This window comes from Arvicola amphibius, chromosome 1, assembly GCF_903992535.2.
Source record: "Arvicola amphibius chromosome 1, mArvAmp1.2, whole genome shotgun sequence".
Taxonomy (NCBI): Eukaryota; Metazoa; Chordata; class Mammalia; order Rodentia; family Cricetidae; genus Arvicola; species Arvicola amphibius.
Window position 1 is genome coordinate 18,570,527 of NC_052047.1, and position 27,894 is coordinate 18,598,420.

Below are 27,894 nucleotides of genomic sequence, written 5' to 3' on the forward strand. Positions count from 1 at the left end.
CTAACAATCCCACTTTGATCTCTGATTTCCTTCATTTAACTCTGCTGATCTTGCTACTTTTCGGTTGTTTTTGCACTTATGTATACAGGAAAGTACACTTAGACCCACTTAGAACCAGTCTGGCATGATGTGTTTGTTTCCCTTAAAAAGATTCCATAGTTTAAGTAAAAGAGGCTTTACAAACAGAAAACTTTTTATTAAGTCAGTGGTTCTCAATCTCCATAATGCTGAGACTCTTTAAAACAGTTCCTCATGTTGTGGTGACCCCGACCCAAAAAGCTATTTCCTTGCTACTTCATAACTGTAATTCTGCTACTGTTATGAATCACAGTGTGAATATCTTATATGCAGGTTATCTGATACTCGACTCACAGGTTGAGAACCACCGAATTACTCTAAACAACACAAGACAAAAAAAGAAAGGAAACCTCACTTCTGTTTGCTCTTACTTGCTTTTAAAAGGATTTTCCTGATTTTAAAAAAAAAAAAAAAAAAAGCCATACACCTTGATTTTCAAATTGAAAAGGTTGGGAAAAAAAGGTGCCAGTGAAATAAAAACTGCTCTCAACGCAAAGAAAATTAGACACGGTGTATTCTTGTGCCAAAAATGAGTGACCATGGCCTGGGAAAAAAGGCTAAAGTTATCCCAGATAGTAGTTTCAACACAGTAACAGTTTCACAGTTTCTATACAAAGAAATCAAAGACAGTCACAAGTGAAGGCACTTTTCAAATGTATATTGGTAGATACAGCAGGAAGGCGGGTTGCAGCATAGGGTAAGGAGCAAGGGACGAATCTCTACTGTAGCCCTCAGGTGCTATCTGATGACTTTCTTAGCCTGGAAGTTGGTGCAAACTAAAGGTCTGTTTGCACATTCCAAACGAATTTAGAAAGGAATTTAGAATGGTCACAAGGAAAACACAGAGCGGGGCAATGATGGTCTATATAGAAGGCCAAAAACAACTTATGATAAATTTGGCTCCCTCTTGTAACATTCCAGCTCTCTACAGTCAGTCAGGTTTCTAGGATGTTTAGTGTAGCCCAGCTTGGTCTAAGAACTTTGGTTTACAAAGCATAGCCTTATTACTTTCCCTTAATACACTCTGGGATTTTTGGTCTTTTGTCTTATTCTATATTCTTATAATCTACAACTCTGTCAAACAATAAATACTTAAATAAATAAAAGTATGAATAAATGAATAAATATTGAAAGTTACAGTTCTTAGGATTTTATTATGCAAGATAAACCCAACAAATCAAAATACTATTTATTGTGTATAAAACCATGCATAATAAAAGATTACTACAAAATTAAACAATAAAAAATTACTATGAAATTGAAAGAGAAATTAAAGAGCATGTCCTAAAATTTATAAAAAGCTAAGGTCCAGGAGCCTCAGGACTCTCACTGTAAAACTGAAATCGCCTGATCTATACTTCTTTTCATTATGAAAATGTAAGTTAAATTCCATTGCAATAATGTTATTAGTCATTGATTTCCTAGAACGTTCTTTGAACAATTAGACTGATTCTGAGAGAAATGGTGTGTTTCATCAGGACACTGCTTCATCGGCTGTTGTGTTGGCTGCCTTCTCTAGAGAAACGTCATGCATTTATGGGAGCCACCACTCAGACAAAGCCAAGAAAGTATCCTCTTTCCCCCAAATAGCCTCCTTTCCTGATGGTGTGGCGATGCGGTAGTTCATCTGCCTCACTCTTTCTTAGGTTGATGAAAAAACATAGCTTTTACCGCAAAAGGAATAAGATAGCTTTTTTTGGAACCAAATAATTTTTTGGAACACATATTTAGGTATCCCAAAATACCATCTTCCAGCATGGTAATAGTTTCATGAAGTTTTTCTAGATCAAGACACCTTCAAACACATCAGTGGATTCATGAGGTAGGAAGATTACAACAGAGCAGGGGAAACATCTACTACAGGTCTCAGGTGCTATTTGATGACATCCTTAGTCTTCAAGATGGTGGAAGCTAAAGGTATGTCTGTACATCCCAGAGTTTTTTTACATTTAGTTGTTTTCTTATTGTGCGGCGTGCCTGGGTATGTCATGGCATGCAATGGGGGCAGCACTGCTGGAGTCAATTCTCTCCTTCCATCACATGGGATATAGGGATCACCATGATCCAAGGCCATCATTCTTGGTGGCAAGGACCTGTACCTGCTGAGCTGTATTCCTGATCCTTTCAAATAGCACGTTCTAGTAAAATAAGAATAATTAAAGATTATAGATGTACTTAACTTAAAATGCTTTTCAAAGGCCTTATTAAATAATGATAACATCTCTGGGTTTCAACATTGTGGTTTATTTATTTTAATTATTTTGTATTTCTTGACACAGGGCTCACTATGTAGCCCTGGATGTCCTGGAATTCACTACATACATCAGGATGGCCTCAAATTCGTGGAGCTCCACCTGTTTCTGCCTCCAGAGTACTGGACCTAAAGATGTGCACCATCATGCCCCCCTCAACTATGCTTCATTATTATGTCCTGAATATTATTTAATGTTATCCAATAAAAATATACCTTCAAAGAATGTCATTGGTCATTGACTCTGAAATAAATGTTTATATCTTATGGGGAAAAAAACGTCGGGTCCATGCATAGGTGGGGTTTTTATTTAGATCCAAATCATTTTGGCATCCTAACAGCTATGTGATTTGGGGCAAGTCATGGAACAATGCTGTGACTCCATTTCCCCGCTGTAGAATTAGGGTAATAACAGTATCTACCTCCAAAGGTAGCCATGAGTATTCAATACAAACATCTATGAAGCACTTACAGTTCCTGACATAATTATCATATTGGTACTTGTTAAACAAAACATTTATTTACAAGAGTTTGACAGACTAAAAGAATGGGTGTAATAAGTATTTCAAAAAACAGAAATCCTTAGAAATTTTAGTAAGGAAAAAATGAAATCTTTAGTAAGGAAACAATGACATCTTGAATTTTGCACGCAAATGGATGCAAATAGAAAACACCATCCTGAGTGAGGTAACCCAGGCCCAAAACGATGAACATGGGATGTACTCACTCATAATTGGTTTCTAGCCATAAATAAAGGACATCGAGCCTATAATTCGTAAAAAATCCTAGAGAAGCTATATAAGAAGGTGAACCCAAAGAAAAACATATAGTTATCCTCCTGGATACTGGAAGTAGACAAGATTGCCGGACAAAAAATGGGAACATGGGGGTGGGGTGGGATGGGGGGAGGGGGGGATGGGGGGGGGATGGGGAGAGAAAAGTGTGAAGTGGAGGATGGGAAGAGCTTGGGGGAATAGGATGGTTGGGATATAGGAAAAGTGGATATGGGAACAAGGAATTATATATCTTAATTAAGGGAGCCATTCTAGGGTTGGCAGAGACTTGACTCTAGAGGGGTTCCCAGGTGTCCAGGAAGACGCCCCCAGCTAGGTCCTTGGGCAGCTGAGGAGAGGGTGCCAGAAATGTCCAGATCCTATTGCCATACTCATGAATATCTTGCATATCACCATAGAACCTTCACCTGGCATTGGATGGAGAAAATGACAGAGCCCCACATAGGAGCACCGGACTGAGATCCCAAGGTCCCGATGAAGAGCAAAAGGAGGGAGATCATGAGAAAGGAAGTCAGGACCGTGAGGAGTGCGTTTACCCATTGAGACGATGGGACAGATCTAACGGGAGACCACCAAGTCCAGTTGGAATGGGACTGATGGAACAGGGGACCAAACCGGACTCTCTGAATGTGGCTGACGGTGGAGGAGGACTGAGAAACCAAGGACAACGGCAATGAACATGAACTCTACAGCATGGATGGGCTCACTGTGAGCCTTGTCAGTTTGGTTGCTCACCTTCCTGGACTTAGGGGGAGCTGGGAGGACCTTGGACTTAACATAGTGAAGGGAACCCTGATGGCTCTTTGTCTTGGAGAGGGGTGGAGTGGGGGTATGGGTGGAAGGAAGGGGAGGGAAGAGGGAGGAGATGGAAATCTTTAATAAAAAAAATGAGAAAAAATAAAATAAAAAAATGAAATCTTAACATTCATAAATGTTAAGCAGGAAATTTCGGAGTTCTTTTTCATAAATGCTTATTGAAATGAGCATCAGGGAACTTTAGGACTAAATGAACTACTTTTTTTTTCTTTTTTTTTTTCTTTTTTTTTTTTTTTTTTTTTAGTTTTTTCGAGACAGGGTTTCTCTGTAGCTTTGGAGCCTGTCCTGGAACTAGCTCTTGTAGACCAGGCTGGCCTCGAACTCACAGAGATCTGCCCGCCTCTGCCTCCCAAGTGCTGGGATTAAAGGCGTGCACCACCAACGCCCTGCTAAATGAACTACTTTTTATTTTTTTTTATTTTTTTTTAATTTTATTTTTGACTGGTAAGATACAAATCTTAGAAGGACTCACTAGTGATAAGACACAAGCTTTAGAAAGACTTACTTCTGGTAAAATACAAGACATAAAGACTTTCTAATGAAAATAAGAAAAATACCCAGGCACAGACAGAGGAATTTAGAGCAGAATCTACTGCACCATTGCATTATGAAAGGGAAGAGGAGCAGCCCGAGGTTATTAGAAAACCAGCCTTAATTTATCCAGTTACCATACAAGAGTGACACCAGATGATAGGCACTCCCAGATCTCAGAGAGGTTACAGGAACAAGATCTCAGAGAGGTTACAGGAACACAATCTGTTAAATACATCTGGGATACACAAGCTTAATTCCTAGTCACCTGTTTCAGAATCAAGCCCAAAATCCCATGCAGAAATCTGGATGAAGCTTATTTCTAGAATTATTTAGTTTTCTATATGACCATTAATATCAAGACACAATCTTTATACATAGATATATCACAATCATATTAATTTTGAGATATTTATACCTTAAGAAAAGTTTTAAAGAGTCAAAATAAAACCAAAGGATTATGAGATTAGTGACAATAGAATAGTCCTTTTATTTTGGTTTTCTTCTATCCTATATACCACGTGACTCTTCTGACATGAGACAGATATTTTGAACTTTCCTTTAACAAGAATGCTTGAGTTTAAGAGCCAAAATCCAACTCCAAAGTCAGCTTTGAATTATAATTGAATTGGGACCTCAAAAAGGCCATTTACATTTTATGTTTGTAGAGAGCAGAGATTGGAAGAATGGTAATCGGTGTTTCCCATTGCTGCAAGAAATCAAGTCCTCGTTAATTCATTGCTATTTTAGTATCATATGGTTTTAATTTTCCTATCTGTACTTCTGGCCTTACACACTCAACTCACTGTTTTACCTGGGATAAAGTTCCAATACCTAGAAGCTGAACATTTACCTCCTAAAAAGGACAATCTGGATGCCAAAATTTTGGTGAAATTATTGTTACATCTGCACCTGTGTCTACCAAACCCTCAATTTCAATGCCATTTATTCATATTTTTAACTTTGGTCTCTGATCATTTATAGCAATTTGTCAAAGTACTTGTTTTCTGGTCTCTCCTGAATTTTTTATTATATCCATTGAAGCTGTTCTATTTTTTTTTATCACATTCAGAGCAATGTGGTTTTTAGCAACAGGTATTAAGTCTTTTAATTGCCCTGTGGATGAGTTTCTCAATGCTGACAGGGAATGACTGAACCAAATTTGATATTGGGACCTTTGAGAGGCACCTCATGTCATTTCTCAATAGCAAAGGGTTAACTTGCCTGTCCCTTGTTGATCTGAATTCCTAAGTCCAATGCTAACCTTTGCCATACCTTCAGCATACTCTAGAAGGCTGGAGCCTTCAGTTTGAATTATCTCTGAACTACTTTTTAAAATATGTTTTACAGACATAGTTTAGAAAAGAGAATAAGAAAATAGTGTGAGAATTAAACTATAGTATGTTATATAGTACTTATATTAGTATATCAATATATACAATGTATACTCAATAAACACATATTTTTCCAAATTATATTTTAAATTCTCATTTATATATTTATTTGTCATAAATTATTAAATAATACAGTTCTCAAATACATAGCTTTTAAATTTCTAGTTCTAATTCTGAAGAGATACTTTAAGTAGAATCGCCTCATTACAACCTCTCCACATTACTGCAGTTTTAATCAGTCAACCAGTCTGGGCATACACAACTCTTTCCAGGAATTCTCATTCACAAAACCCCTCCATCTGTGCATGACAGATTGTTCCAGAAGTATGAGAGATTTGTTCTGTGTGATGAAGCTGTGGGGAGGTGACTAAATTCCTAATTCATTGTGTGAGGACTGTTTTGTGTTTGGTTGTGTTGTCTAGTCTCTTAATGTAGTGAAGAACATTCACATGAAGCTAAATGCCCAAGAAATCCATAGTTGCATATTTCCTAAAGGTAGGAAAATGTTAAGCGTACAGGTGAGGCAAGCTCTACAGCTGTAAAATAAATAAATAAATAAATAAATAAATAAATAAATAAATAAATAAATAAATAAATAAATAAATGCCTGTTAATTGTTACATGTGGAAGGCATTACGAGGAAGAGCGGGTTGTGGTTCTGATGAGATCAGCTGCTTTTCCAGGGTTTTGGCAAGTGGCCTTGGCTCATGAGACCTCACTCTGTTTCGCCAGGAATAATAGTTGATGTTCACTAATTCAGTATTTCCAGAAGTTTATAGAACATAACTGTGACAAACCATGAGAGCCAACCACATGTTTTCATGGCATTCATGCTTAATAAATAAGATAAATGAATTGCAGTTTTCTAAAAAGCCTATTTCTCACGTGAACAAAACCTCCTACAAAAAAGCTGTATCTGCAAAGCTTGACTGACTGGTTAAAAGCGCAGTGATGTGGAGAAGTTGAAAGGTTGAGATCTAGGCACTGATTACCTTATATCCAGCTAGCTTTAGCCCCGGAACATCCATTCCTTGTCCTTGTTTGTATGTTAGCAGAACTTGCATCCTGTAACAATACATAAAGCCTTCTGATGGCTAATAACTTAGCAAGCAACTGGTTTCCACTAACCCAAAAGCTAACACTGTTATCAAATAGCAATTCAGACCTACCTAGCTGTAACTGCCTCTCTGATGTACCCACCCACATATTTAAAACTTACCTTGATTTATGATTTTCTTCATTATGTGTGTGTGTGTATAAAACTTCACAAACTGCCTTGTTACCAGCAAAAGCTAAAAAATAATAATAAACCAATAAAAAATGCACCACCTAAACCAAAATGGCTACATTTGTCCTAATAGTGGCCCTGCTCTGGGTGTGATGGAAGAAGATCAGTCGGTGATCTGAAACCATGACTTATGAAATTCCCATGAAAGTCATACCAATATTTCTATTGCAAATTATTATCATCAAGTAACACACAGAAGGATTTTAAGGGGCCTCAATGTGAGGTGATCATATAACATGTAGGGTTATAACTTATCATATTACATAATTAATTCAGTTATAATAATTATGTAAATATCTAGTTTTGCTCCACTAATTTACCTATCAATCTTGTATAACCATAACAAGTACAATGTTTACACAGTTATAAAATCAAGGCAACTAACAAAAAATAAGTTTACTATAATTTCAATATTAATATCTGATAATTTATATGATTAATAAACTTGAATCTAGATTAATTTGTATCAGAATAGGTTGCTTGTGACAGTTGAAGTACTAGCTCCATGCCTTATGTAAGACAGTTTTAAGCTAACATATATGCTCATCTGTGACTACTTGATAATGTTTATCTGAAAAACAATTGTTTTTCTGATGCCCAGGGGTGGACTGCCCCTTTCTGAGCCAATACAGAAGAGAAATAGGTTGGTGGGAGGTGGAGGGATGAAAGAAGGAGGGAATGAGAGGAGAGACGGGAGGAGAGGATATATATGGTCAGGACGTAAAATAAATAAAAAGAATAAAAAAGAAAAACAATTGTTTTGAGAAATGTGGTCTTCAAACAACAGATTTTTAATTGGATGAGGGTTTTTAAATTATTTTCTGTATATCATGTGGCACCTGTCTATTCATGATGGTTTTTAGAAAATGTATTCATTAAAGTTAATTGAAATATGAGTCACTTTTAACTTCAAAATTAGACTTCAAGTGTCCTTCTTCGCCTACGATAAAACACTCTGAAAAACAGGCCATCTGCTGAGGTGGTACAATTACACTTGGCCTTCAGAGTGTGCTTGGCATCTTCTGTTAGCACTCTTTTAGATTACAAACCCACAAAACAAGTTCACCTTGATCTTTCACATTAAGTCCAGAGTATCTTAGGGAAAATAAATTTGACATAAATGTAACCCTGTGACGTTTCGGTCTAAAAAAGGCATAAATAAAACAGCGCTTGGTGTTCGGTTACGATAAAACATCAGAGGTACGGAGAATCTGCTCTAGAAGCCTGCCAAAGGAATATGGCTAACAACGCCTCTCTTGAGCAGGACCAAAATCCCTGCTCGGCCATCAACAACAGCGTCCCTTTGATACAGGGTAAACTCCCCACTCTAACCTTATCTGGAAAGATCCGCGTAACAGTGACTTTCTTCCTTTTTCTCCTCTCTACTGCCTTTAATGCGTCTTTCTTGATGAAGCTGCAGAAGTGGACTCAGAAGAGGGAGAAAGGGAAAAAGCTCTCAAGAATGAAGGTGCTTTTAAAGCATTTGACCTTAGCCAACCTGCTGGAGACTCTGATTGTCATGCCACTGGACGGCATGTGGAATATTACAGTACAGTGGCATGCTGGGGAGTTCCTCTGCAAAGTGCTCAGCTATCTGAAGCTCTTCTCTATGTATGCCCCAGCCTTCATGATGGTAGTGATCAGCCTGGACCGCTCCCTGGCCATCACTCGGCCCCTTGCTGTACAAAGCAAGAGCAAGCTTGAACAGTCCATGATCGGCCTAGCCTGGATTCTCAGTATTGTCTTTGCGGGACCACAGGTAAGCCATTACTCCTGAACTTGGGTGGATATGGTTATTTTGTATCTAACCTTGAGTCAAGAAACACCTGCTGTGTGGCCTTTAAGACCTAGTCTCTGGAAATCAGAGTAGACTTTAACCCTGACCACTTTGTCTAATCAGGAGAACTTCTTAACCTCTCTGAAGTTCTGTTGATTTATTCATAAAATGGGGTAATTGCCTACTCCACATGCTTTCATGATGATTAGATAAATAATGTATTAAAGTATCTAGAATTATCTGTACTGCATAGTTAATGCCCCCGTAAAACCTCTTCTCAACTGAATACATGCCAACCTCTCTTTCCTTCCCATTCTTTCTCTCTCTTCTATAGACTTGAAGAAGTATCTTACTATATGTTGCCAAGGCTGTTCTCAAACTTAAATCCTCCTGCCTCAGCTTCCCAAGCCACAGGGATTACAGGTTCACCCCCTTTGTGCTCAATTTCTGTCTTCCCTTTTGCTCTGGTCGAAACGTAATCGATGGTTAATTGAGAGAATGTTTAAGAGCTATGAAACTTCCACAGGTGGAAAATATTGAAACTTTTCTTACTTGGGATTTATTGTGTACAAACTAAGAATTCTGTCACTGCAGCCGAGAAAGAATTATCTTGGTTGTTATGTTGCTCTCGGCTAATTGTTCTGCAGAATTTGACTCTTCAAACAGATTACTGAAGAAAACACGACAAAATTTTTGCAAATAATAAAGAGCCTATCATTAACAGAAGAATAAATTGACTTTATGCTGTCTAATGCTCTGTATGGTAAACCGGGGTATAAGAACATCATAAGAAGTAAGAGTTCTTAAAATCCAGCAAAAGCATACCTGTAAAACCAGGAATCTGTCTAAACATTCTAAACTGTCCAAGTGTCTGAAAACCAAAACAGCTGTGCAGAATTCATTAAGCATTGCAAAGCACCAAGTAAATGTTTCTTCACTGAATTGCAAGAAAGGGTATTTAATTAATATGTATCAAATGGCAGAAGAAAGGGGGGAAATGGAAGGGCTTTTATTTACCTGGAGAAAGCACAATGCAAACCAAGATGAGGTTTCCCAGGCAAGTCTCTGGAAATGAGGTTACTAGCTAAGGTTTATGTTCGTGTATTTTCTGTTTTTCTTCTTTAAAGTATGAGCAATGCTTATTGGCTAGTTTTCTCAAAGAAGATAAACACAAGTTAAGTCAATACAGAGCCTGGTATTGACAAAACAATAAAGCAGCCAGGGGCCAGTGGAGGGGAGTGTCAATCTTTGTGGAGACAAAATGTATGTAAAACAAGTAGATGTTAAAGACTTAAAGTACACAAGTGTAAGAAACCAATAAGTAAGTTGAATATAAAATGATCATAAGAGGTTTAGGGGAATGAAAACCTAATGACTGGACTTATACATTTTTCAGTGATGACAAATCCTTTTTGTGAGAAACCGTTTGGTTGAAGTGAAAGGTTGAAAGCTCTGAACAGTGAAGAAATGGATTGGTAGCCCCCCTTTTTCTGTGAGCTGAGAGTATATGATGTGGTACTGTGTTTGTCATGTAGAAATGTATGCTTGTTGTGCTAAATTAAATTAATATTTTTAACCTAATAGGATAGATACTTAGCAGAAAACAAAATTTAAAATTATTAGTTTGTATAATTTTGTTCGTTTATGCTATCAATTTAAAAACAATGCTAGGCATTGGGATACATACTTTTCACTCCATCCTTAGGATGCAGAGATGGGGGACAACAAGTTCAAGGCCAGCCGAGGTTATATAGAAACTCAAACTCAAAAAATAATGGAATGCAGCTCAGTGGTATAACTTGTAGTGGGAAGGGTCGCTTGTTCTTCCCGGCCACCCAGCCATGAAATAACCAATCAGAAAACCATAGTATTTGCAATACTCTTTGGCCAATAGGTTAAGTGTATTTCTGGCTAAAATCATATCCTAAACTAACCCATCTCTATTATTCTGTGTATCATCACATGGCAGTGGCTTACCAGCTAAAGTTTCCAGCGATTGTCTCAGGCGGCAGATCCACGGCTTCTCTTCTGACTCTGCCCTTTTTTTTCCCAGCATTCAGCCTAGCTTTCCCTGTCTACCTAAGTTCTGCCTTGCTATAGGTCCAAAGTGGTTTCTTTATTCATTAAAGGTAATCACAGAACACAGAGGGGACTCCCACATCAATAACCCTTGCCTGCAAACCTTCAGTTCAGTCCCAAACACTGATAAATGAAATATAATTAATTAATTTTTAAAGACATAACAATAAAATACTTGATTGGTAAGCTAAAGAGAAAAATACCTTTAATTATAGAAGGCTTTAATGTACTCAAAAAGCCTTAAATTTGTTAGAAAGACTTATAGTCTTTATAGGTTCTATAATGAAAAAAACTATAGCATTTAAAACTTATTTTAATTGTCAAATAATAATTGTGTATATCCATATGACATAATGTGGCATTTTGATACATCACATTTTGTAAAAATTACATGGGGAAATAGAATAATTATAATTTCAATCTAAAGCAACTTTTTTGGGTTTTTTAAGACAGGGTTTCTCTGTGTAACAGTCCTAACTGTCCTGGAACTAGCTCTTATAGACCAGGCTGGCCTCGAACTTACAGAAACCTGCCTACCTCTGCATCCCGAGTGCTGGGATTAAAGGTGTGTACCACCACCGCCCGGCCTAAGATGACTTTTTAAAACAAAAATATTCAACATAATATATGCAGGTTCAAATAGAGTAGAACAAGACAAAGAATAATTTTGAATCATTTAGCAATGATCTGATGAAACTGGGGTGTGGATGATAACAGGGGAATTAAACACTCTGCTGACATGCCCTGAAACCCTTCAAGGGCTTTATCCTTTCGTTTGTTTGACAGAAGATTTTATGTAGCCCAGGATGACCTCAGATTAGTTATGTAGCAGAAGATGACCTTGAACTTCTGATCCTCCTGCCTCTATTTTCTGTGTGTAGGGATTATAGATCTGTAATAGCACGTGCAGTTCACATAGAGATGGAGATCAAACTCAAAGCTTTGTGCCTGCTAGTTATCCCCTTTCAGCTATGTGACTTTAAGAATGTCCACTTAACTAACTTTAAAAGGGTAATTAAAAGCCCGGTGTGGTAGTGTATTCCTTTAATACCAGCACCTAGGAGGCAAGGTGGTGGAATAAAAAAATTCAGGGCTACCGTGGCTAGATGACCCAAAACAAAAAATATATAAATTCATAAAGCATGTTAAGAATAAGTAATACTATATATAAAACTACCCACTATCATGTTTTTATTTTAAAAATTAGGTTATTATTTATGTCTGTCTATCCCTTTTTCTTCTCTCCATAATAAGGTTCTGTACATTTTCTTAAGACATACAAAGCTACACTACTCACTGAACACTACTTGTGCAAGAACATGATAACAGAGGTCTTAAAATTACCATTTTTAAAGGTAAGTTTGAAGAGAAAAAGAAGAAGAAAGAAAAGAAAAGGGAGACAGAGAAGAAGATATTCCAGCAAGCAAGTCTTGGGAGGAGCTCAGATTTATGACCAAACATTTCCTAATTTAGGTGTGGCTGAACATAATTAAAAACACATTCCTTAAAGAGAGTCATCTAAGACCACAGAGTGCAGAGTCGCAGGAAGAGTTTATGTTCCTGGCTTATCTTGTTCATGTGGAGTAGTAACAAAACAACTTCTAAATTCTATAGTTAACACAAGCCTGTAGGCAAGAAACACGGGACACTCCTTGGTTTTTGGAGTAAGGAAGCATGGCTTGAAGCATGTAGAGACTTGCCTTGACACATGAGCTAATTCACTGAGTAAAATGCACTTCTGAACTTGACAAACAGCTTAAATTCAATAAATACTTAACCTTCCATGAGCAATACTCCAAACATTGTTTAAAGCACAGTAGTAGTGTGTTAGACTAAGTAATAGCAATAATAATGAGATGATAAATAATAGTTGAAGATAAAAATATGTGTCAGAATTGTGCCAAATGTCTCTGTATGCAATATTTCAAGAACGTTCCCTACAACACTATAAATTATGTATATTATTCTTATTTTGTACAAGAAGAAAGTGAGCCAGTGAATATTATGAGATGCCCAGAGTATGTCTTATGAGTGGAAATGTCAATATAAAACAGTTAATTCTATAGACAAGGTTTAAATCACACAATTCCATTTCATTTATAGAGCTATTTACCCATCTATATCTAAGAACCTAATTAATATTAGACATAGTTAAGAGCTAAGCATAAAAATTATATTACATTGCATATGCATGAAGATCTTTGCTCATAGGATATAGAAATAAACATGTAAAGATACAAATACAACATGATTAGTACATTTGGTGATATATAATATATATATGGACAGACAGACAGACATGATTTCAAGGATGAGCACTTTCTTGGTATTGGATACCACTTAGAGGGCTCATCACTTGTAAAGACGAGTGCTCCCTCTCTCGGTTGTTAATTGCCTGTAGTTCTTTGTCTAGGAGTGAGACCTATGAGTTTTTCCCTTCCATTTTGTGTGTCTACTGATACCATTTTCCAGGTGTTTTTAATACAGCTCTATTGCTGAGGTATCATGAAGCAGTGACCCTATCATTTCTAGAAGACAAACTCTCACAACCGACTCCCTGACCCTTCATTTTTCCTAAGAGAATATCAAAACTAAGAATCAGGATTAAAACAGTCTGTGACACTCTGATTGAGATTTAGCACTCAGAACCAAAGTTCTCGGGTGTCAAGTCTGGCTATGCAGACCCTCTGGAGGCCTCAACATATGTCCACAGTCCTCTTTGTGAGTAGACAAACCTGAATTTTTCCCTGAGCCCTGTCCTGTATTCTAGTTTCTCAGCTTACCAAAACCCAAACCTGTATATGTGGGATACCCGTAATCTCGACATCTGGGAGATGGAGACAGAGGATGAGACGCCAAAGGTCACCCTTGCCAATACTGGATATTCTAGACCTTACAGACTGTCTAAAACCAACCCACACACTAGCGACCTGGAGTTCCCTTTGTGGCTCAGGGCTTTGCATTGGTTGTTCCCATATGTCCAGTGCATGGACAGTGAGCACACAGGACTAACATAGTAGTTGATAATCTAAGGTCACAGATCAGGGAATGGTTCCCACAAGCATTCATGGGCCACTTATACCCAGAGGTTTTAACTACTAAACTCTACTACAACAGGCAATTCTATCCCATAGGAAAGAAAAGTTTAAAGTAGCAAATTTACATATGGGGGAGCATATAGTATGTGCTTATCAAGGTATGACTAAATATTTATGGATACAAAGAAAATTTGTGTGCCTCAATTTTTACAATAACGATGATTGAAATGTATCCAGTGTTAGCTTTGTGGGCACTATTCCAGGGTTTGCATAAAATAAGTCAGTTGTCATGACATCAATGAAAAGAAGATTCTGTTATGATCTCTACTTTATAGCTGAGAAAACTGAAGCTGATTACATTTAAGAAAATTTAGTCTGTGCAATAGTTGGTTTGATAAAGTATGGTCATAAGCTAATAAACAAGCATCTTCAATTGCTTCCAAAGATGGTAAACAGAATGTTCTCGATTATGGCAAAATGAAACAAATACTGATAAGAGCAAGAGTCACAGATAAAGGAGGAAAAAGTAAACAGAAATTGAAGAAAGAATCCAAGGACAAAGGAACCACTGAAAGCAAAGTGGATTCTTATATTACCCGCTCAAATGAACACAGCGCAGAAAACAAAATAAACTGAGCCAAAGCTAAAGCAAATTAATTTATGGGTAAGATTCTGAATCCTCGTGTGCTTTCCTGACCTTCTTGTTTTATTTAAATTAATCAGTCTAGCATGTGTTAAGATTGTAACATTAACTCCACAGTATCCATTTACCAAATTCCCAGATGTGGACAAAATATCATATTCTAAGAAGGAGGAAGTATCATCAATGGTTTGCAAAGAAGGAAAACATGTTCTTGGTTAAGGCAAAATAAACTCTGATAAGAACAAGACAGAATGTGTGTGTGTGTGTGTGTGTGTGTGTGTGTGTGTGTGTGTGTGTGCTGATCTACTTTAAAACTACAGTTTAAAGTCAAGCTGGAAAGTACGGGACAGGGAAAAGTTGACTGGGATCTTAGACTAAAGTTAGCTGACTTGTTAGGGTTTCTTGGTTTTGAGACTGATGGTATGATACTTTGTCGCCCCCTAGTGGATTAATTTAAACTTCATTTTTTTTCTACTTGATAAAAGATCTCAAATTGAGAAATCAATAATATAATTGCAAATATAAGATACAAGTTTCTTTCTCTACCAAGAAAGTATTTCAGAATCTTTTTAAATAAGCACACTCTACTCCTATTCCATATTCTCCCAAAGTAGAGAAATCCAGGACCAACTGTTATGTAAACTAACATATCTTGTTCAATGAGGAAAAAAAGAGTATTTATTAGTCATCATTTGATAAAACAAAAGTATTTGTTTCAAATTTAGTTGCTTTAGATTAAAAAAATCTGGATAATTCTGTACAGTAAAATGAAGTTTCTCCAGAACACAATAGGAAATAACAAGATGAGAAAAGTGTTTCATGAGTCAGAGAAAAAGGATGAGAGGTCACTACAATTTACTTACTGGTTCACTTTGTTTTTCAAGACTCTTATCTGTGTGCGATGATGCTCATGGAGGTCACAAGAGGGCACTAGATTCCTGAAGCTAAAACTACAGGCAGCTGTGAGCCACCCTACTTGGGTGCTGGAAACCAAACTCAGGCACTCTGGAGGAACAGCAAGCACTTGTCAGGGTTGAGCCAACACGCCAGACCTGGAATTTATTCTTGAAAATGACTTACAATATTTCCTTTGATAGATTGTAGTTGTGGTTTTAAAGTTTTTTTAAAAAGATAACATTTAAAAAATTTTTCACTCAGATCAAAGCTGTTAGAACTATACAAAGTTTTCTCAGATACCTTTAACCCATCCATTACCAAATATTAGCATTTTCTTGTTTGCTGTTGTTTTAATTACTGTTCCATTGCTGTGAAGAGACTCTATAGCCAAGGCAACTCTGATAAAAGAAAGCATTGATGTGAGGGTCTTGCTTTAGAGGTTCGGCCATGATCATTGTGGCAGGAAGCAAACAGGCACAGTGCTGGAGCAGTAGCTGAGAACGAGAGAGAGAGAGAGAGAGAGAGAGAGAGAGAGAGAGAGAGAGAGAGAGAGAGAGCACCCTCCAATGAGAACACGCCTGCTAGTCCTTCCAAGCAGTTCAACTGAGGAGGAAACATTCAAATATATGAGTCTATGAGGGGCACTCTCAAACTACAAGGGTTGTCTTCACTCCTAAATGGTTATTGGTTTTGGTTTTGAGTTCTTATTTATTTATTTACTTATTTACTTATGTTGGGTTTTTTTTTTTTTGAGACAGGGTTTCACTGTGTAAACAAGCAGCCCTAGCTGTCCTGGCCAGCTCTTGTAGACCAGGCTGTCCTCGAACTCACAGAGATCTGCCTGCCCCTGCTTCCCAAGGGTTGGGTTTAAAGGCGAGCACCACCACCGCCCAGGCTTTTCTAAATGTTTTTTGAGTTGTAGATAAATTGTAGATAAGGGCTGGAGAGACGGCTCAGCAGTTAAGAGCACTGACTGCTCTTCCAGAGGTCCTGAGTTCAATTCCCAGCAATCACATGGTGGCTCACAACCACCTATAATGAGATCTGGTGCCCTCTTCTGGCCTACAGGCAGGATACTGTATAAATAAATAAATAAATAAATAAATAAATCTTTATTTAAAAGTTGGAGATAAAGCATTTCTTTACCAGTCTGAACTTGTTTGAGAGATCTCATATACCCACAATAGGCGCATCAAAATCAGGATATTAGCATTAATGGGATGCTATCACTTAATTCACATACCCTATTGAATTGCATTTGTCGTCTAATTTTCTGCCCTTTAAAAAATAAGTTAAAAAATGTTATGCAATATATTTTGATCATGTGTTTTCCTTCTCCAATTCCTCCTAGACCTTCCCCAGTTTCTGCCCTCTTAACAAAAGCAACCCCAAAGTTATATCGTGGTTACAATGCTGTCACCTAAGTCTCCTTTGCTGGAACCATTCTTGTCTTCCTCCATGTCTCATAAGATTGACATTTTTGAAGTGTATCGGCAATTTGTGAATTACTCCTCAACTTAGGTTTATCTTAGCTTCCTTGGAACTGTTTCTTAATTGAACATACTAATGATGTAATGCTGGGCTCATCTCAATGTGCTATCTAAGAAAGCAAATGATGTCAACTGGTCCCATCATCTATAACGTTAACTGCATGGATATCTCCTCACTTATGAAGTTATTTTACTCTTTATGATGAGTGTCTAGCAGCTCGATACTTTGATGTTTTTCACGGTCCTATTCTCAAGCTTTCACTGATTATTTTTACCACTTATTGGTGAATTTTGCTGAAGTCAGTTAATAACATTATAGTGATTAGCAAAAAAAAAAGAAAGAAAAACGACTCCATTTTTTCCCCCTTTATTAGCTACCATTCTATATTAAGGAAATGCTCTTAATTATGCTCATTTGTGGTTGTATAATTTATAGCCACAAGGATTCATGAATACTTACTTTATTTGATAGTTTATCACTGCTTTTGTTTGTTTGTTTGTTTTAAAACAGGGTCTTGCTGTATAGCTTTGGCTGGCCAGGAACTTATAGACATCTGCCTGCCTCTGGCTCCTGATGCTGGGATGCAAGGAGTGTGCCACCACATTCTGCTTTTATCATTAGTTTTCATTACTGTCCTTCTTGTATTTTGATGATTAAACTTTCTCAGGCTTATCCAACAACTCGATCAACTAGTTAGCCTCTCCTTTGTATTCAGTTCTTCTCTGGACAGCTCCAGACTCTGGCACAGTCAACTGAAGAACATACTGTACTTTGTCTATTGGGATAATACTCAATAAATGTTGGATCCTTTTGGTAAAGAAAGGAATTTAGAAGCCAAGCTACACCATTTCTAGGCTCTCCTCAAGGGAGGGGATGAAAATAAATATAGACAAGCAAATACACAGACACACACATACAGGACGTAGGGGTGACAAAGTCAAAGAGCTTGATGAAGCTGAGGTCTTTTGAGGATGGAAGCACGTCTTTAGTGAACATCTGTGGGAAGCTTCCCAGGAGCCTTAGCTCAGGGTGTTTAAACCCAAAGGGGCTTTCTTATCCTAGGAGGTACAGCCACCGAGATACAATGGTAGTTGTCTTGCTTGCCTCGGTGCTGACTTCTTCCTGAGACTGCTCAGGGTGACATTCATGATTGAACTCACAGCTATGGCCCAGTTATGACCCAAGTGTTGTACTGAAATATGGTACTAGGGTCTATACTAACTCTTCAGGATATGAGAAACATGAATTGGGGCTCATATTTTCCCAACCCTTCTTCCAATGCCACTGCTCATGTCTATCTTCCACTCAATTTAATCAGGGAAGAAGCCTCTAAACCATTCACACATTTTGACTACTTAAAAAAGTATAGCATATTATTAGACTTTCAATGTTTAAAACAAATTTAATACCTGTGTTGATGGATGCAGTCTAAAAGGCAGAGTTTTAAACACAGTGGATATAGAGTGAACAAAAATCACTTTCAACAAGGCTGCTCAGCATAACTATAGGGGAACTGGAAGTGCAAGTGAGGCTCAAGTCTTTAAGTGTTCGCTGTTTTTCAAGGCCGAAGTAGTTCCACCAATTACAGAGTCCTACAGGTCATCCAAACTAACACAAACGTACTTCAAGCAAACCTCACTCACACATTTCAGTATAATGGTCAAAATGTCAAGGAACTTAGGAATTGTTTTAGGTCGAAAGACGAGCGGCGCAGAGAAGGAACGATTTTGGGAAAAGACACATAAACTTTTTCTTCTTTTTTCCACAGTTATATATTTTCAGGATGATCTACCTAGAAGATGGCTCTGGGCATGCGGTTTTTTCTCAGTGTGTGACACACTGCAGTTTTCCGCGATGGTGGCACCAAGCCTTTTACAACTTTTTCACCTTCGGCTGCCTCTTCATTTTCCCTCTTCTCATCATGCTTGTGTGCAACGCCAAAATCATCGCCACCCTCACACGGGTCCTTCAACAAAACCCACGCAGTACGTAGTCCTTAGATTTTAATAATAATTGTAGGCATACAGTATTTCTTAGCTTTTATTGAGTCTTTGTGGATTTCCCATCATCCATTCCTATCCCATTTATTTCCCCATCCTGTCACATCCACCCCCTGCCCTTGCAACTTCTCCCAAAGCAAAACCAAATTTTTTAAAAAAAACAAACCAAACAAATAAGAGAGAGAGAGAGAGAAGAATCTTGTCATAGAAGCTGTAGTGTGTCCCATTGAGACACAGTTTACCCTTTAGTCCATTCATCTTTACTTGCCAGGAGTCATTGGTCTCGCTGGAGGCCTCTGGCTTCTATACCACTGACAATGGGCTCTCACTGGGGCTCCTCTTGGGTATCCCATTATTGTCCTGCGTCCTGGAGATCCTGTTATTTTGGATCTGTAGGTTCATCCCCATCCATGTTCCAACAGTTAATAAATGAGGTGGATATTTGGGTAGTCCAACTCAAGCCCTGTTCTGGGACTGGGTGGTAGCTAGGTTGGTCGGCCCACAAGCTTTCCCTCATCCCTACACAGGCAAGCTTTTCCATCATAACAAAGGCTAGCTCACCCAATGCAGCCTACAGAAAGGAGCAGAGCCAGTTCTCCTGCTCTGAGGTCACCAGATTTAGCCTATTTACCCGCTCTCGGGTCACACCAGATCCACCCTACTCACACTCACACCGCTAGGGCCAGCTCTACTGACAAACAATGTTGAAGCAGCAACACTTAGGCAGAGTGGTAGTGTATTTAGGTGCTGTGTCAAGGAGTTCATAAATTTTAGGTCATTTAATAGTTCACAATCACTCCTTGGAATAATATCTTTACAATATATTCAATTTATAATGAGATCTGCTAACAGCATCTCATGTTCCCATTTTCTACCACAGAACAAAACAAGCAAGGGTAGAGGGGAGGGACTCAAAAGTCTCCATACCTTCTTGAAGACTTATGCACAGCTAATAATTGATCGGGAATGGGAGAGACATTTTTTTCAGTGGTGTAGCCACTTTTTAAGATGCTATTATTCATATAAGCAAACTTAATGAAATTCATTACATCATTCAAAAAGGAGGGAGGCACGAAAGTAGAAATGGGACTGGCTGGGAAAAAGAGAAGGAGTAAGAAGGAGACAAGGCAGCTATGGAGGAGGGGATGATCCAAAGAGCAAATAGATAGATAGATAGATAGATAGATAGATAGATAGATAGATAGATAGATAGACAGATAGATGATTGATAGATAGATAGATACATACATACATACATACATACAGATATATATGGTATTTGGATATAGCTATGTATATGTATTGAATGAATAAGTTATTGTTGTGTATAATTAACAAATATAAATAAAAACATTTTTAAAAAAAGAAAGGATAATTATTCCATTAAAACTCAGGATAATCACTGAAAATGTGTTCCTTCTGGGCTAATACACCAGATATCTATTATCTAGAATATGGCAAACAACCAATTTTTTTATCTAGTTGTGTGAATACCACCATTTTTCAAATCCTTCTTGGTTTAATTTTAAGGGAACTCTGCTCTCCGTTCTTTCCTAATGGAAACCCTGGTCTAAAAGCCTATTTGTTGCTCTGCTGAGACAGTTTTTTACATAGCCCAGGCTAGCTTCTGCCTTTGCTCCCTTGGTCAGAGTATTACAAATGAGCACTTCCATCCTGGTTGGGGTAGTATAGGAATCTTTTTAAGTAAATTATTATTATTGGAGTTGTAGAATTAATGAATCTTTCTTTCATTTTTATTATTTTGGTTTTGTGAGGAAGCTGACTTTAAACACTTACTCTTTTTCTTTATCTAATAGAACTGCAGCTGAATCAATCCAAGAATAACATCCCAAGAGCACGGCTGAGAACTCTAAAGATGACAGTCGCGTTTGCCACCTCGTTCATTGTCTGCTGGACTCCCTATTATGTCCTAGGAATTTGGTATTGGTTTGATCCTGAAATGTTAAACAGGGTGTCGGATCCTGTTCATCACTTCTTCTTTCTCTTTGCTTTTCTAAACCCATGCTTTGACCCACTTATATATGGCTATTTCTCTTTGTAATTGGGTGACTACACAAGAACAAATACAGAAGCAAGGTAATTAATTTCACCAGTTGAGAATAAGCTCAAATTTTGTAATACACCTATATACAAACAAAGGCAGTTTAAGCTTAAGTTGTCAACCTTGCTCTTGTAGACAGTTTCATCAGAGCCTCAGATGAAAGAAAAAGATCCTCAAAAATACTGAAATTTGTTCTTAATTGTGAGCTTCTAAACTAACCTCTGCGTTGACTGATGTTTTATTGCATAAGAGTTGGGCTTCTTTTCTCTTCCTCTCTTAATAATAATAATAGTGTATAAATACATTACATCCTAATGTAAAAACAACTACATCCTAAGGTTAAAAAGTACCAGAAAGTAGGCTACGAAACCACAACTTACCACGGTCTCGGGGACCAGCTTCTAGCAGCACAGGACTTTGAGAGGAATCCACGGAGTCACCATAAACTAGACTTGTTTATCTGAGAGGGTTTAGGGGAAAAGACACTCACACACTCTCTGGATGGATTCCTTCTTTATTTTTTGTTCTTTCTCTATTCTTTCTCTACTGTGTACTTTTTTCTACAGCTTATATACTCCAACAAAGTTTTTTCAGGCAATATAGGAATTGCACTGTGGTTACATTCTGTTTTTCAAGTGAATGATTACAATGAATACAAAAAACAGCAAAAATCAGCATGTTTCCCATATCTCTTACATGATTAAACATTTTACAAACAATTCCAAGAACATATATTCATACCCAAGAAACTTGTTATAGATTAACTGTTTGGGCAAGCAAGGTGTTCTTGTCATGTATTTTACTGGCAGGCTGCATTTTGCAGTTACAAAGAAAGGGACAATTATATTATTACGTATCTTAAAAGTTAATCTTATATGGATTAAAGGAATCTTAAAGGAATCACAAACTTAACCTTTATAAATGAGAAAGAATCAGTCAGCTCTACTTTCAATCTTTAAGGTGCAAATCAACTTATCAAGAGTTGTTTTTTTTTAATATCAGGAGACTAAAAGCAGAAATGGGTATACAGAATTAATCATCACCTTTGGTCATCAACCACACCTAGCAAGGAGAGCAGATCAGCCAGTAATAAGTGGGCTGCTTTGTTCTTGTTTCTTGACCTTAAAGAGGTCCGCATTCAACCATGTGCTTTTCTAAAACTTTAGACTGTCTTCTTGGGTTTTTTCAGCTCAGAAGTATTCAACAAAAACATCTTAGTCTAACGTTGTTATTTTCCCAGCTTTGTTTCAGCTGTGATGCACTCTGAGACCTGTGAACACATCTCCTGGCGTTAAGGTTAAAAGAATTTAAACTAGCTGGACTCAACTGGTAGTCATTAACTTGAGCGACAGTCCATCCAGCTCCTTAGGTGAGACTCACAGACCTTGGCTATGAAACATTTCCTTATATTTATATTTATTCATCAAAACTCTGTATAAGCTATCATTGTTATCAAATTAGTACAGCTTAGGGAGGGGTCATCTTCTTGACAATCCACAGGTAAAAACACACTATATTACGAGCAGTGGAGATCTCCCCACGTCCACTCACACCATGCTAGAAACAGAGAAACAGAGCTGCAGCCAACACGTAAAGGCAGAGCAGAAGCAGAAGACATTCCAGGGTCTGCAGTCCCATGGCCTTGCCTATATGAGACTGACTCTTCTGCTGGCTGACACCTGGAACTTCAGCTGCAACTCGCTGCTCCTCTGGCATGGCCAACATCAACAACATGCTCATAACATCAGCATGGTTTTGGGAGTTTTTTTTTTTTTTCTCAAAGGGGCTCAGCAACAATAACAGACTGATTGCTGTCCCAATACTTATGGCAAGAAAATAGTAGAATTACACCAATACATCAGCAGCAATAGCAGACTGAGGATACCACAACACCTATGGCATGGAGACAGTAGAATCACTGACCATAGGTCAGCAGCAGTAACAGACCAGTGCTTTCCTAACACCTATGGCATGGAGACAGTAGAATCACTGTCTATACGTCAGCAGCAGTAATGGACTGATGCTATCACAATACCTAGAGCACAGGGACAACAGAATCATGTCCATAGGTCCATTTTCAACTTCCATGATTAAAAGACCCAATTTTCTCTTTGGTTTTAAAAGCATTTTTATTCTTATTCAGCAACCAATCCCACCAGCCTGGCAAGATTGTTTATATGATATAGACTAGTCCCATTCACATGCTGCAGAGTGGGGCACACCATTACACAACAGAGGTCTTTAAAGGGGATAGATTTTTTCATACACTATTAGAATATTCCTTAGACTGTACAATATATGTTGACTGACAGCCATAAATACTGATTTAATACAATAAGGAAAATGCATATGCTAATTACCTGGTAAGCAAAGTACAAAACCCATTTTTAATAATATGGTGGAATTTTTGTTTAGCTCCTTATCCTACAAATCATTTCCCACAAATAAATATGTAAAGTCAATAAAAAAAATCAAGGAAATATACAAACAAAAAGAAGAAGTTTGATGTGGAAAAGAAACTCAAGGCAAGAAACCCTACAATTTCACCCTGTACAGATCAAGGACAACAGCAGAGACTATGAGAAGGGAGAAAGGAAAAATAAAACTATAATTGTGAAACCAACACCTACTGCAAAAAAACTACAGTTCCCAAAACATGTATGCACAGTGCCACATACGTCATCCCACTCAGGTCTGGTTCTCCTTTTCATGCAGAATGGGAGGAGGTGAAAATAAAAGGAGTATCATACTTGCTTGGTGAGAAAGTATAATAACTCAATTTCAATAATTATCTAGTAGGAACTGATGTGAACTGTGTAACAGTATACAAAAAATGAGAGTAACTTGCAAATCTATGAGGCTATGTGTGGTTATGGAAAGTAAATTACTGACCAATGTCAAATCTCTTCTTCCCTTCCCTTTCTTATTTTCTACTTTAGGTTTTACAATAGTGTAAAAAAAAATTTCAGATCCAACTTTATTTTCCAAAATTCTCTCTTTTTATCTTCTGTATTCATCAAACTTTCTATTAAAAATAACCTATAGAAATCACAGATAGAGTTCTATATTCAACTGAGTGGAGCTCAACGTTTTCCATGTGCTGAAGTTTATGCTAAAAGTTTACAGGTGGAGTCATGCTAAGACTGTATAGACGACACAGGACATAGCTAAATTTCAATACCAATGTATATCAAATATCTTCATAACATACTGACTCTTAAAATGATAATAAATCTTACCTCTGTATTTAAAGCAAAAATGATATATATGTACAGGTAAACTTAAGGGCTTTAGTACATCTCTGTGTAAAATGTATGTCTCTCAGCTGGTTTTGTAAGTGTTCAAGAAACTATTGTAGTCAGGTATTGCCTTGGGCATTTTAAAGATATATGTGCTAAGGACTATCTAGATACAGAGGGCTAACTTATGTAGCCCATGAATAAAATTATATGTCAATGTATTTTTGTATCAGTTCTGTTTGTATTATTTTATACATTAACTATTATTATCCAAAGAATAAATGTCGTTTGTTTAAACCCCGGAGTCTATGCCAACCAAACCAGATTGCCAAGAAAGGTACAAAAAAGTTTAATAATCTGAGCTTGATATGTGAAAATTACTATGATAAAATATATGTAACTGTATTTGTTTGTTCATATACATGTTCTTATAGATACATGCAAATGTTATAATTGAAACTGCATCACTTCATTATGCTTAATTTTTCTTTTAAATATCTAACGTATTTAAGGTTTAGTATGTTTGGGAAAATCATAATATGTCCATATTGTGGTTCATAGATATAGATATATATTTAAACTAAAGTTCATAGTGTCAGCACAGGCTGCAATAACCCTATGCCATAGACTCCTTGGTTTAAACAAACGACATTTATTTCTCACAATCTGGAGACCAAGAACTAAAGAAATCAGGGTTCCAGCATGGCTGGGTTCTTTTGAAGGCTCAGTTCCTGGTTTTCAGTGGTCATCTCACATTGTATCTTTAACAAAGCAGACACAGTAACTTCTTTCCTTATGAGAGCATAGGAACAAACCCATCATAAGGATCCTTTTAGAACCTCATCTAAGTCTATTCAGTACCCAAATGCTATCTTATCCCAAACTATTGGAGATTCTGGGCTGAGAAAGTCAAAAAGACGGTCAGATGTGACCTTTCTGAAAATAACTGTATGTCTCTCTCTGCCTATGGTATTATAACAACGCTTTTCACATATAGGATGCCTACATTGCTGTCATTGATTTTAGTTTATGGATCAGAACTTCTTGATGTTAGGGTCACCATCTTTTAAAAGCCTCACTCTGATATTCTAGAAGAGGCTGCCAGAGCAAAGGAGGTGTGTTTTACCTAAGTAACATTGAAAACATAGCTGAGGCCTGGGCCTGCTTGGACCACAAGTGTGTCATACCAGGAGGGCATTTGTTCATTGTGTGCAGAAGTGAGGAGACAGAAAGGGGAGTATTTTGAATTATGTACTTATCAAAACAACAACAACATAGCTCTCCCCTCAAAGAGAATAACAGGAACTTTATTCTGGAGTCAAATATGCTTTAAAATATCCCATGTGGTAACAGTTTTGGTAAAATTTTTATACTTACAATACAAAAAAAAAGTCGTAAATGAAAGAAAGCACTTTAAAAGTATTCTTGTGGGATCATCAAGGAGTTGAGTCACAGCAAAGCAGAGACGTCTCTGCTGTGAGTCTCAGATGCTATCTGGTCTCTTGCCCTTTGTCTTAGTTGAAGCTAGGAGTCCATTAGTGCATTCCAAAATGTTTCATCAGATAGTTACAAGAATGTTAGGTGAAGCTCAGAGCTAAACAATGAACAGCTAGTAAGAGGGATAAAGCTAACCCAAGCTAATTTGGATCTAAACCTCAACTCTTAACTCTCCACGTTCACACAAATTCTAACCAGTCAATCGGTGAGTCTTATTTTCTGGGAACTTTAGTTGACACATACCTAATAGAAGTATGAAGAGATCATAATGGATTCAAAGCGTGGGGAAATGATAAATAGATACACAAACCAGCAAACAAACAAACAAGAGGAGGGAATAAAAAGAGGAGTATCAGCTGTGCATTCCCTCCTTTGTCATATGTAGTTTCTAATTGTCTTCAACTTAAATCACCAGTTGTCTGTTTAGATGCCTTTTAAAATGATAGTGTATGTATGTATGTGTGCACGTGTGTGTGTGTGTGTATCTTTTCTGTGTAGTTTACATCACTCTTGCTCAATATTCATTATTCTCTCCCTAGAATGTACAGAACACCCTGTGTATTGCACAGTTATGATATAGCCTATGTGAGTTACAACAGATGCATTAAACCAGCACAAGTAAAAAAGGAAATTTTTCAAGAGGAAAACTAAAATTGGAAAGAAGTGTCACTATTCAGGCAAGATTCAAGACAAAATTCAAAGAATGAAGCCAAAGATCAGAGCCAGAGCAACACATCACAATAGAAACCAAAAACTGTTGAAGATCATCAGTAAAGAACAGAATTCAGTCAACAAAGTCCCACGTAGACACAAGAGATAGTCAAACTATGAAACAGAGAAAGCAGGTTAGACAGCATAAAATATGATCCAATCCTATAGTCCCACAAATATAACCAGGGAACACTGTTAGACATGCAAACTCTTAGTGCCATGATTAAGAAGAAATGCTAGGCTGGGGTCCAACAATGTACTTTTAACAAGGAGGTAAAGAGGCTTGTTGGTATTTGATGGCCTCTGAACTGAAGGATCAGGCTCTCAAACCAAGTAGAAAAGAAGCTGAAGATAAAAAAGATGACCTTGAGATTGTTTGAGTCAAGGGGGCTGGGGTAGGGGAAAGGCATATGATGAATCAGCATTGATGAGAACAGGAAGTAGAATCGGGTCAGGCAGTTTCAGGACAGGGACCTCAATTCTTATTCTTGGCCGGAAAAGTACTTGATTCTCTTCAGGTTGAGTTGATTGTTCCTAAACTCATGTCTTATTATCTTTCTTCTCCTTCTATACAACTCAAGTGAGTGCCACTGCGTGGAAAAGACACGTGACACACGACCAAAACTGAGAGGTTCCTGGAAAGGTCATGGAACTGACTGACTGCCCCTCCTCACAGCCTCTATGCAGTTTCTGCCCTAGGTCCTATTAAAGCCCTGAGTCTAGCAGCTTGAGGGTGCCTATTTTCTGGGACGCAATCTCTGAGACACGGGAGCTCTGCATTGTCTTTTCTCTTGAGGTCCCACCTACAATTCTATCTTCTTTCTAAACTCACTTTCATGCTGTCTGTAAAATTCACTCTTCTAGTTTGGCATAACTCTGGTGGTCATTGGTTCTTTTTGTTTTTCAGCAGAATAGCTCTGCGAGCTACTGTGGCAAGAAAGCCTTCATTGCTCTCAGAGACAACCACATTTCCTATAGGAGCTTAGACGACAATTTCATCTACTGGTGAATAATGATTGTTGCTAAAATTTGAATCTCGCAAATAGAGCTCTGAAAGTTAATTCATAAGGGCGCTCGACTTTCTCCCGTCCCCAGTCAGAAAAGATCTAGATGAATTTATAGCACATTACCTAGAAAAGTTTGAGAGAATTTGAAGTACTATTTGGGAAATTTTAGGTTTTTCATCTGTTTTCTGTTCTTATTAGTCAAAAGTTAAATATAGGAGAACAATTGCTATATTTTCTCTACAGTCACTGTTGCCTACATAATTAAGTAATTAAAATGTCCTGGGGGAGGGAGGTGGAGAAA

At 37.5% G+C, this 27,894-nt stretch overlaps 1 protein-coding gene across 2 annotated transcripts; it reads left to right on the plus strand.

The window, feature by feature from the left end:
* Positions 1-8,389: 8,389 nt before the first annotated feature.
* Positions 8,390-21,139, plus strand: Gnrhr (gonadotropin releasing hormone receptor). 2 transcript variants are annotated; one of them, XM_038315836.1, is made up of 3 exons: positions 8,390-8,911; positions 18,846-19,062; positions 20,895-21,139. In XM_038315836.1, the coding sequence occupies exons 1-3, from the start codon at positions 8,390-8,392 to the stop codon at positions 21,137-21,139; spliced, it is 984 nt and encodes a 327-aa protein (XP_038171764.1). The 2 variants fall into 2 exon arrangements, with proteins under 2 accessions (XP_038171764.1, XP_038171770.1); XM_038315842.1 differs by having other exon boundaries at positions 8,390-8,910; positions 18,970-19,062; positions 20,895-20,922.
* Positions 21,140-27,894: the final 6,755 nt, after the last annotated feature.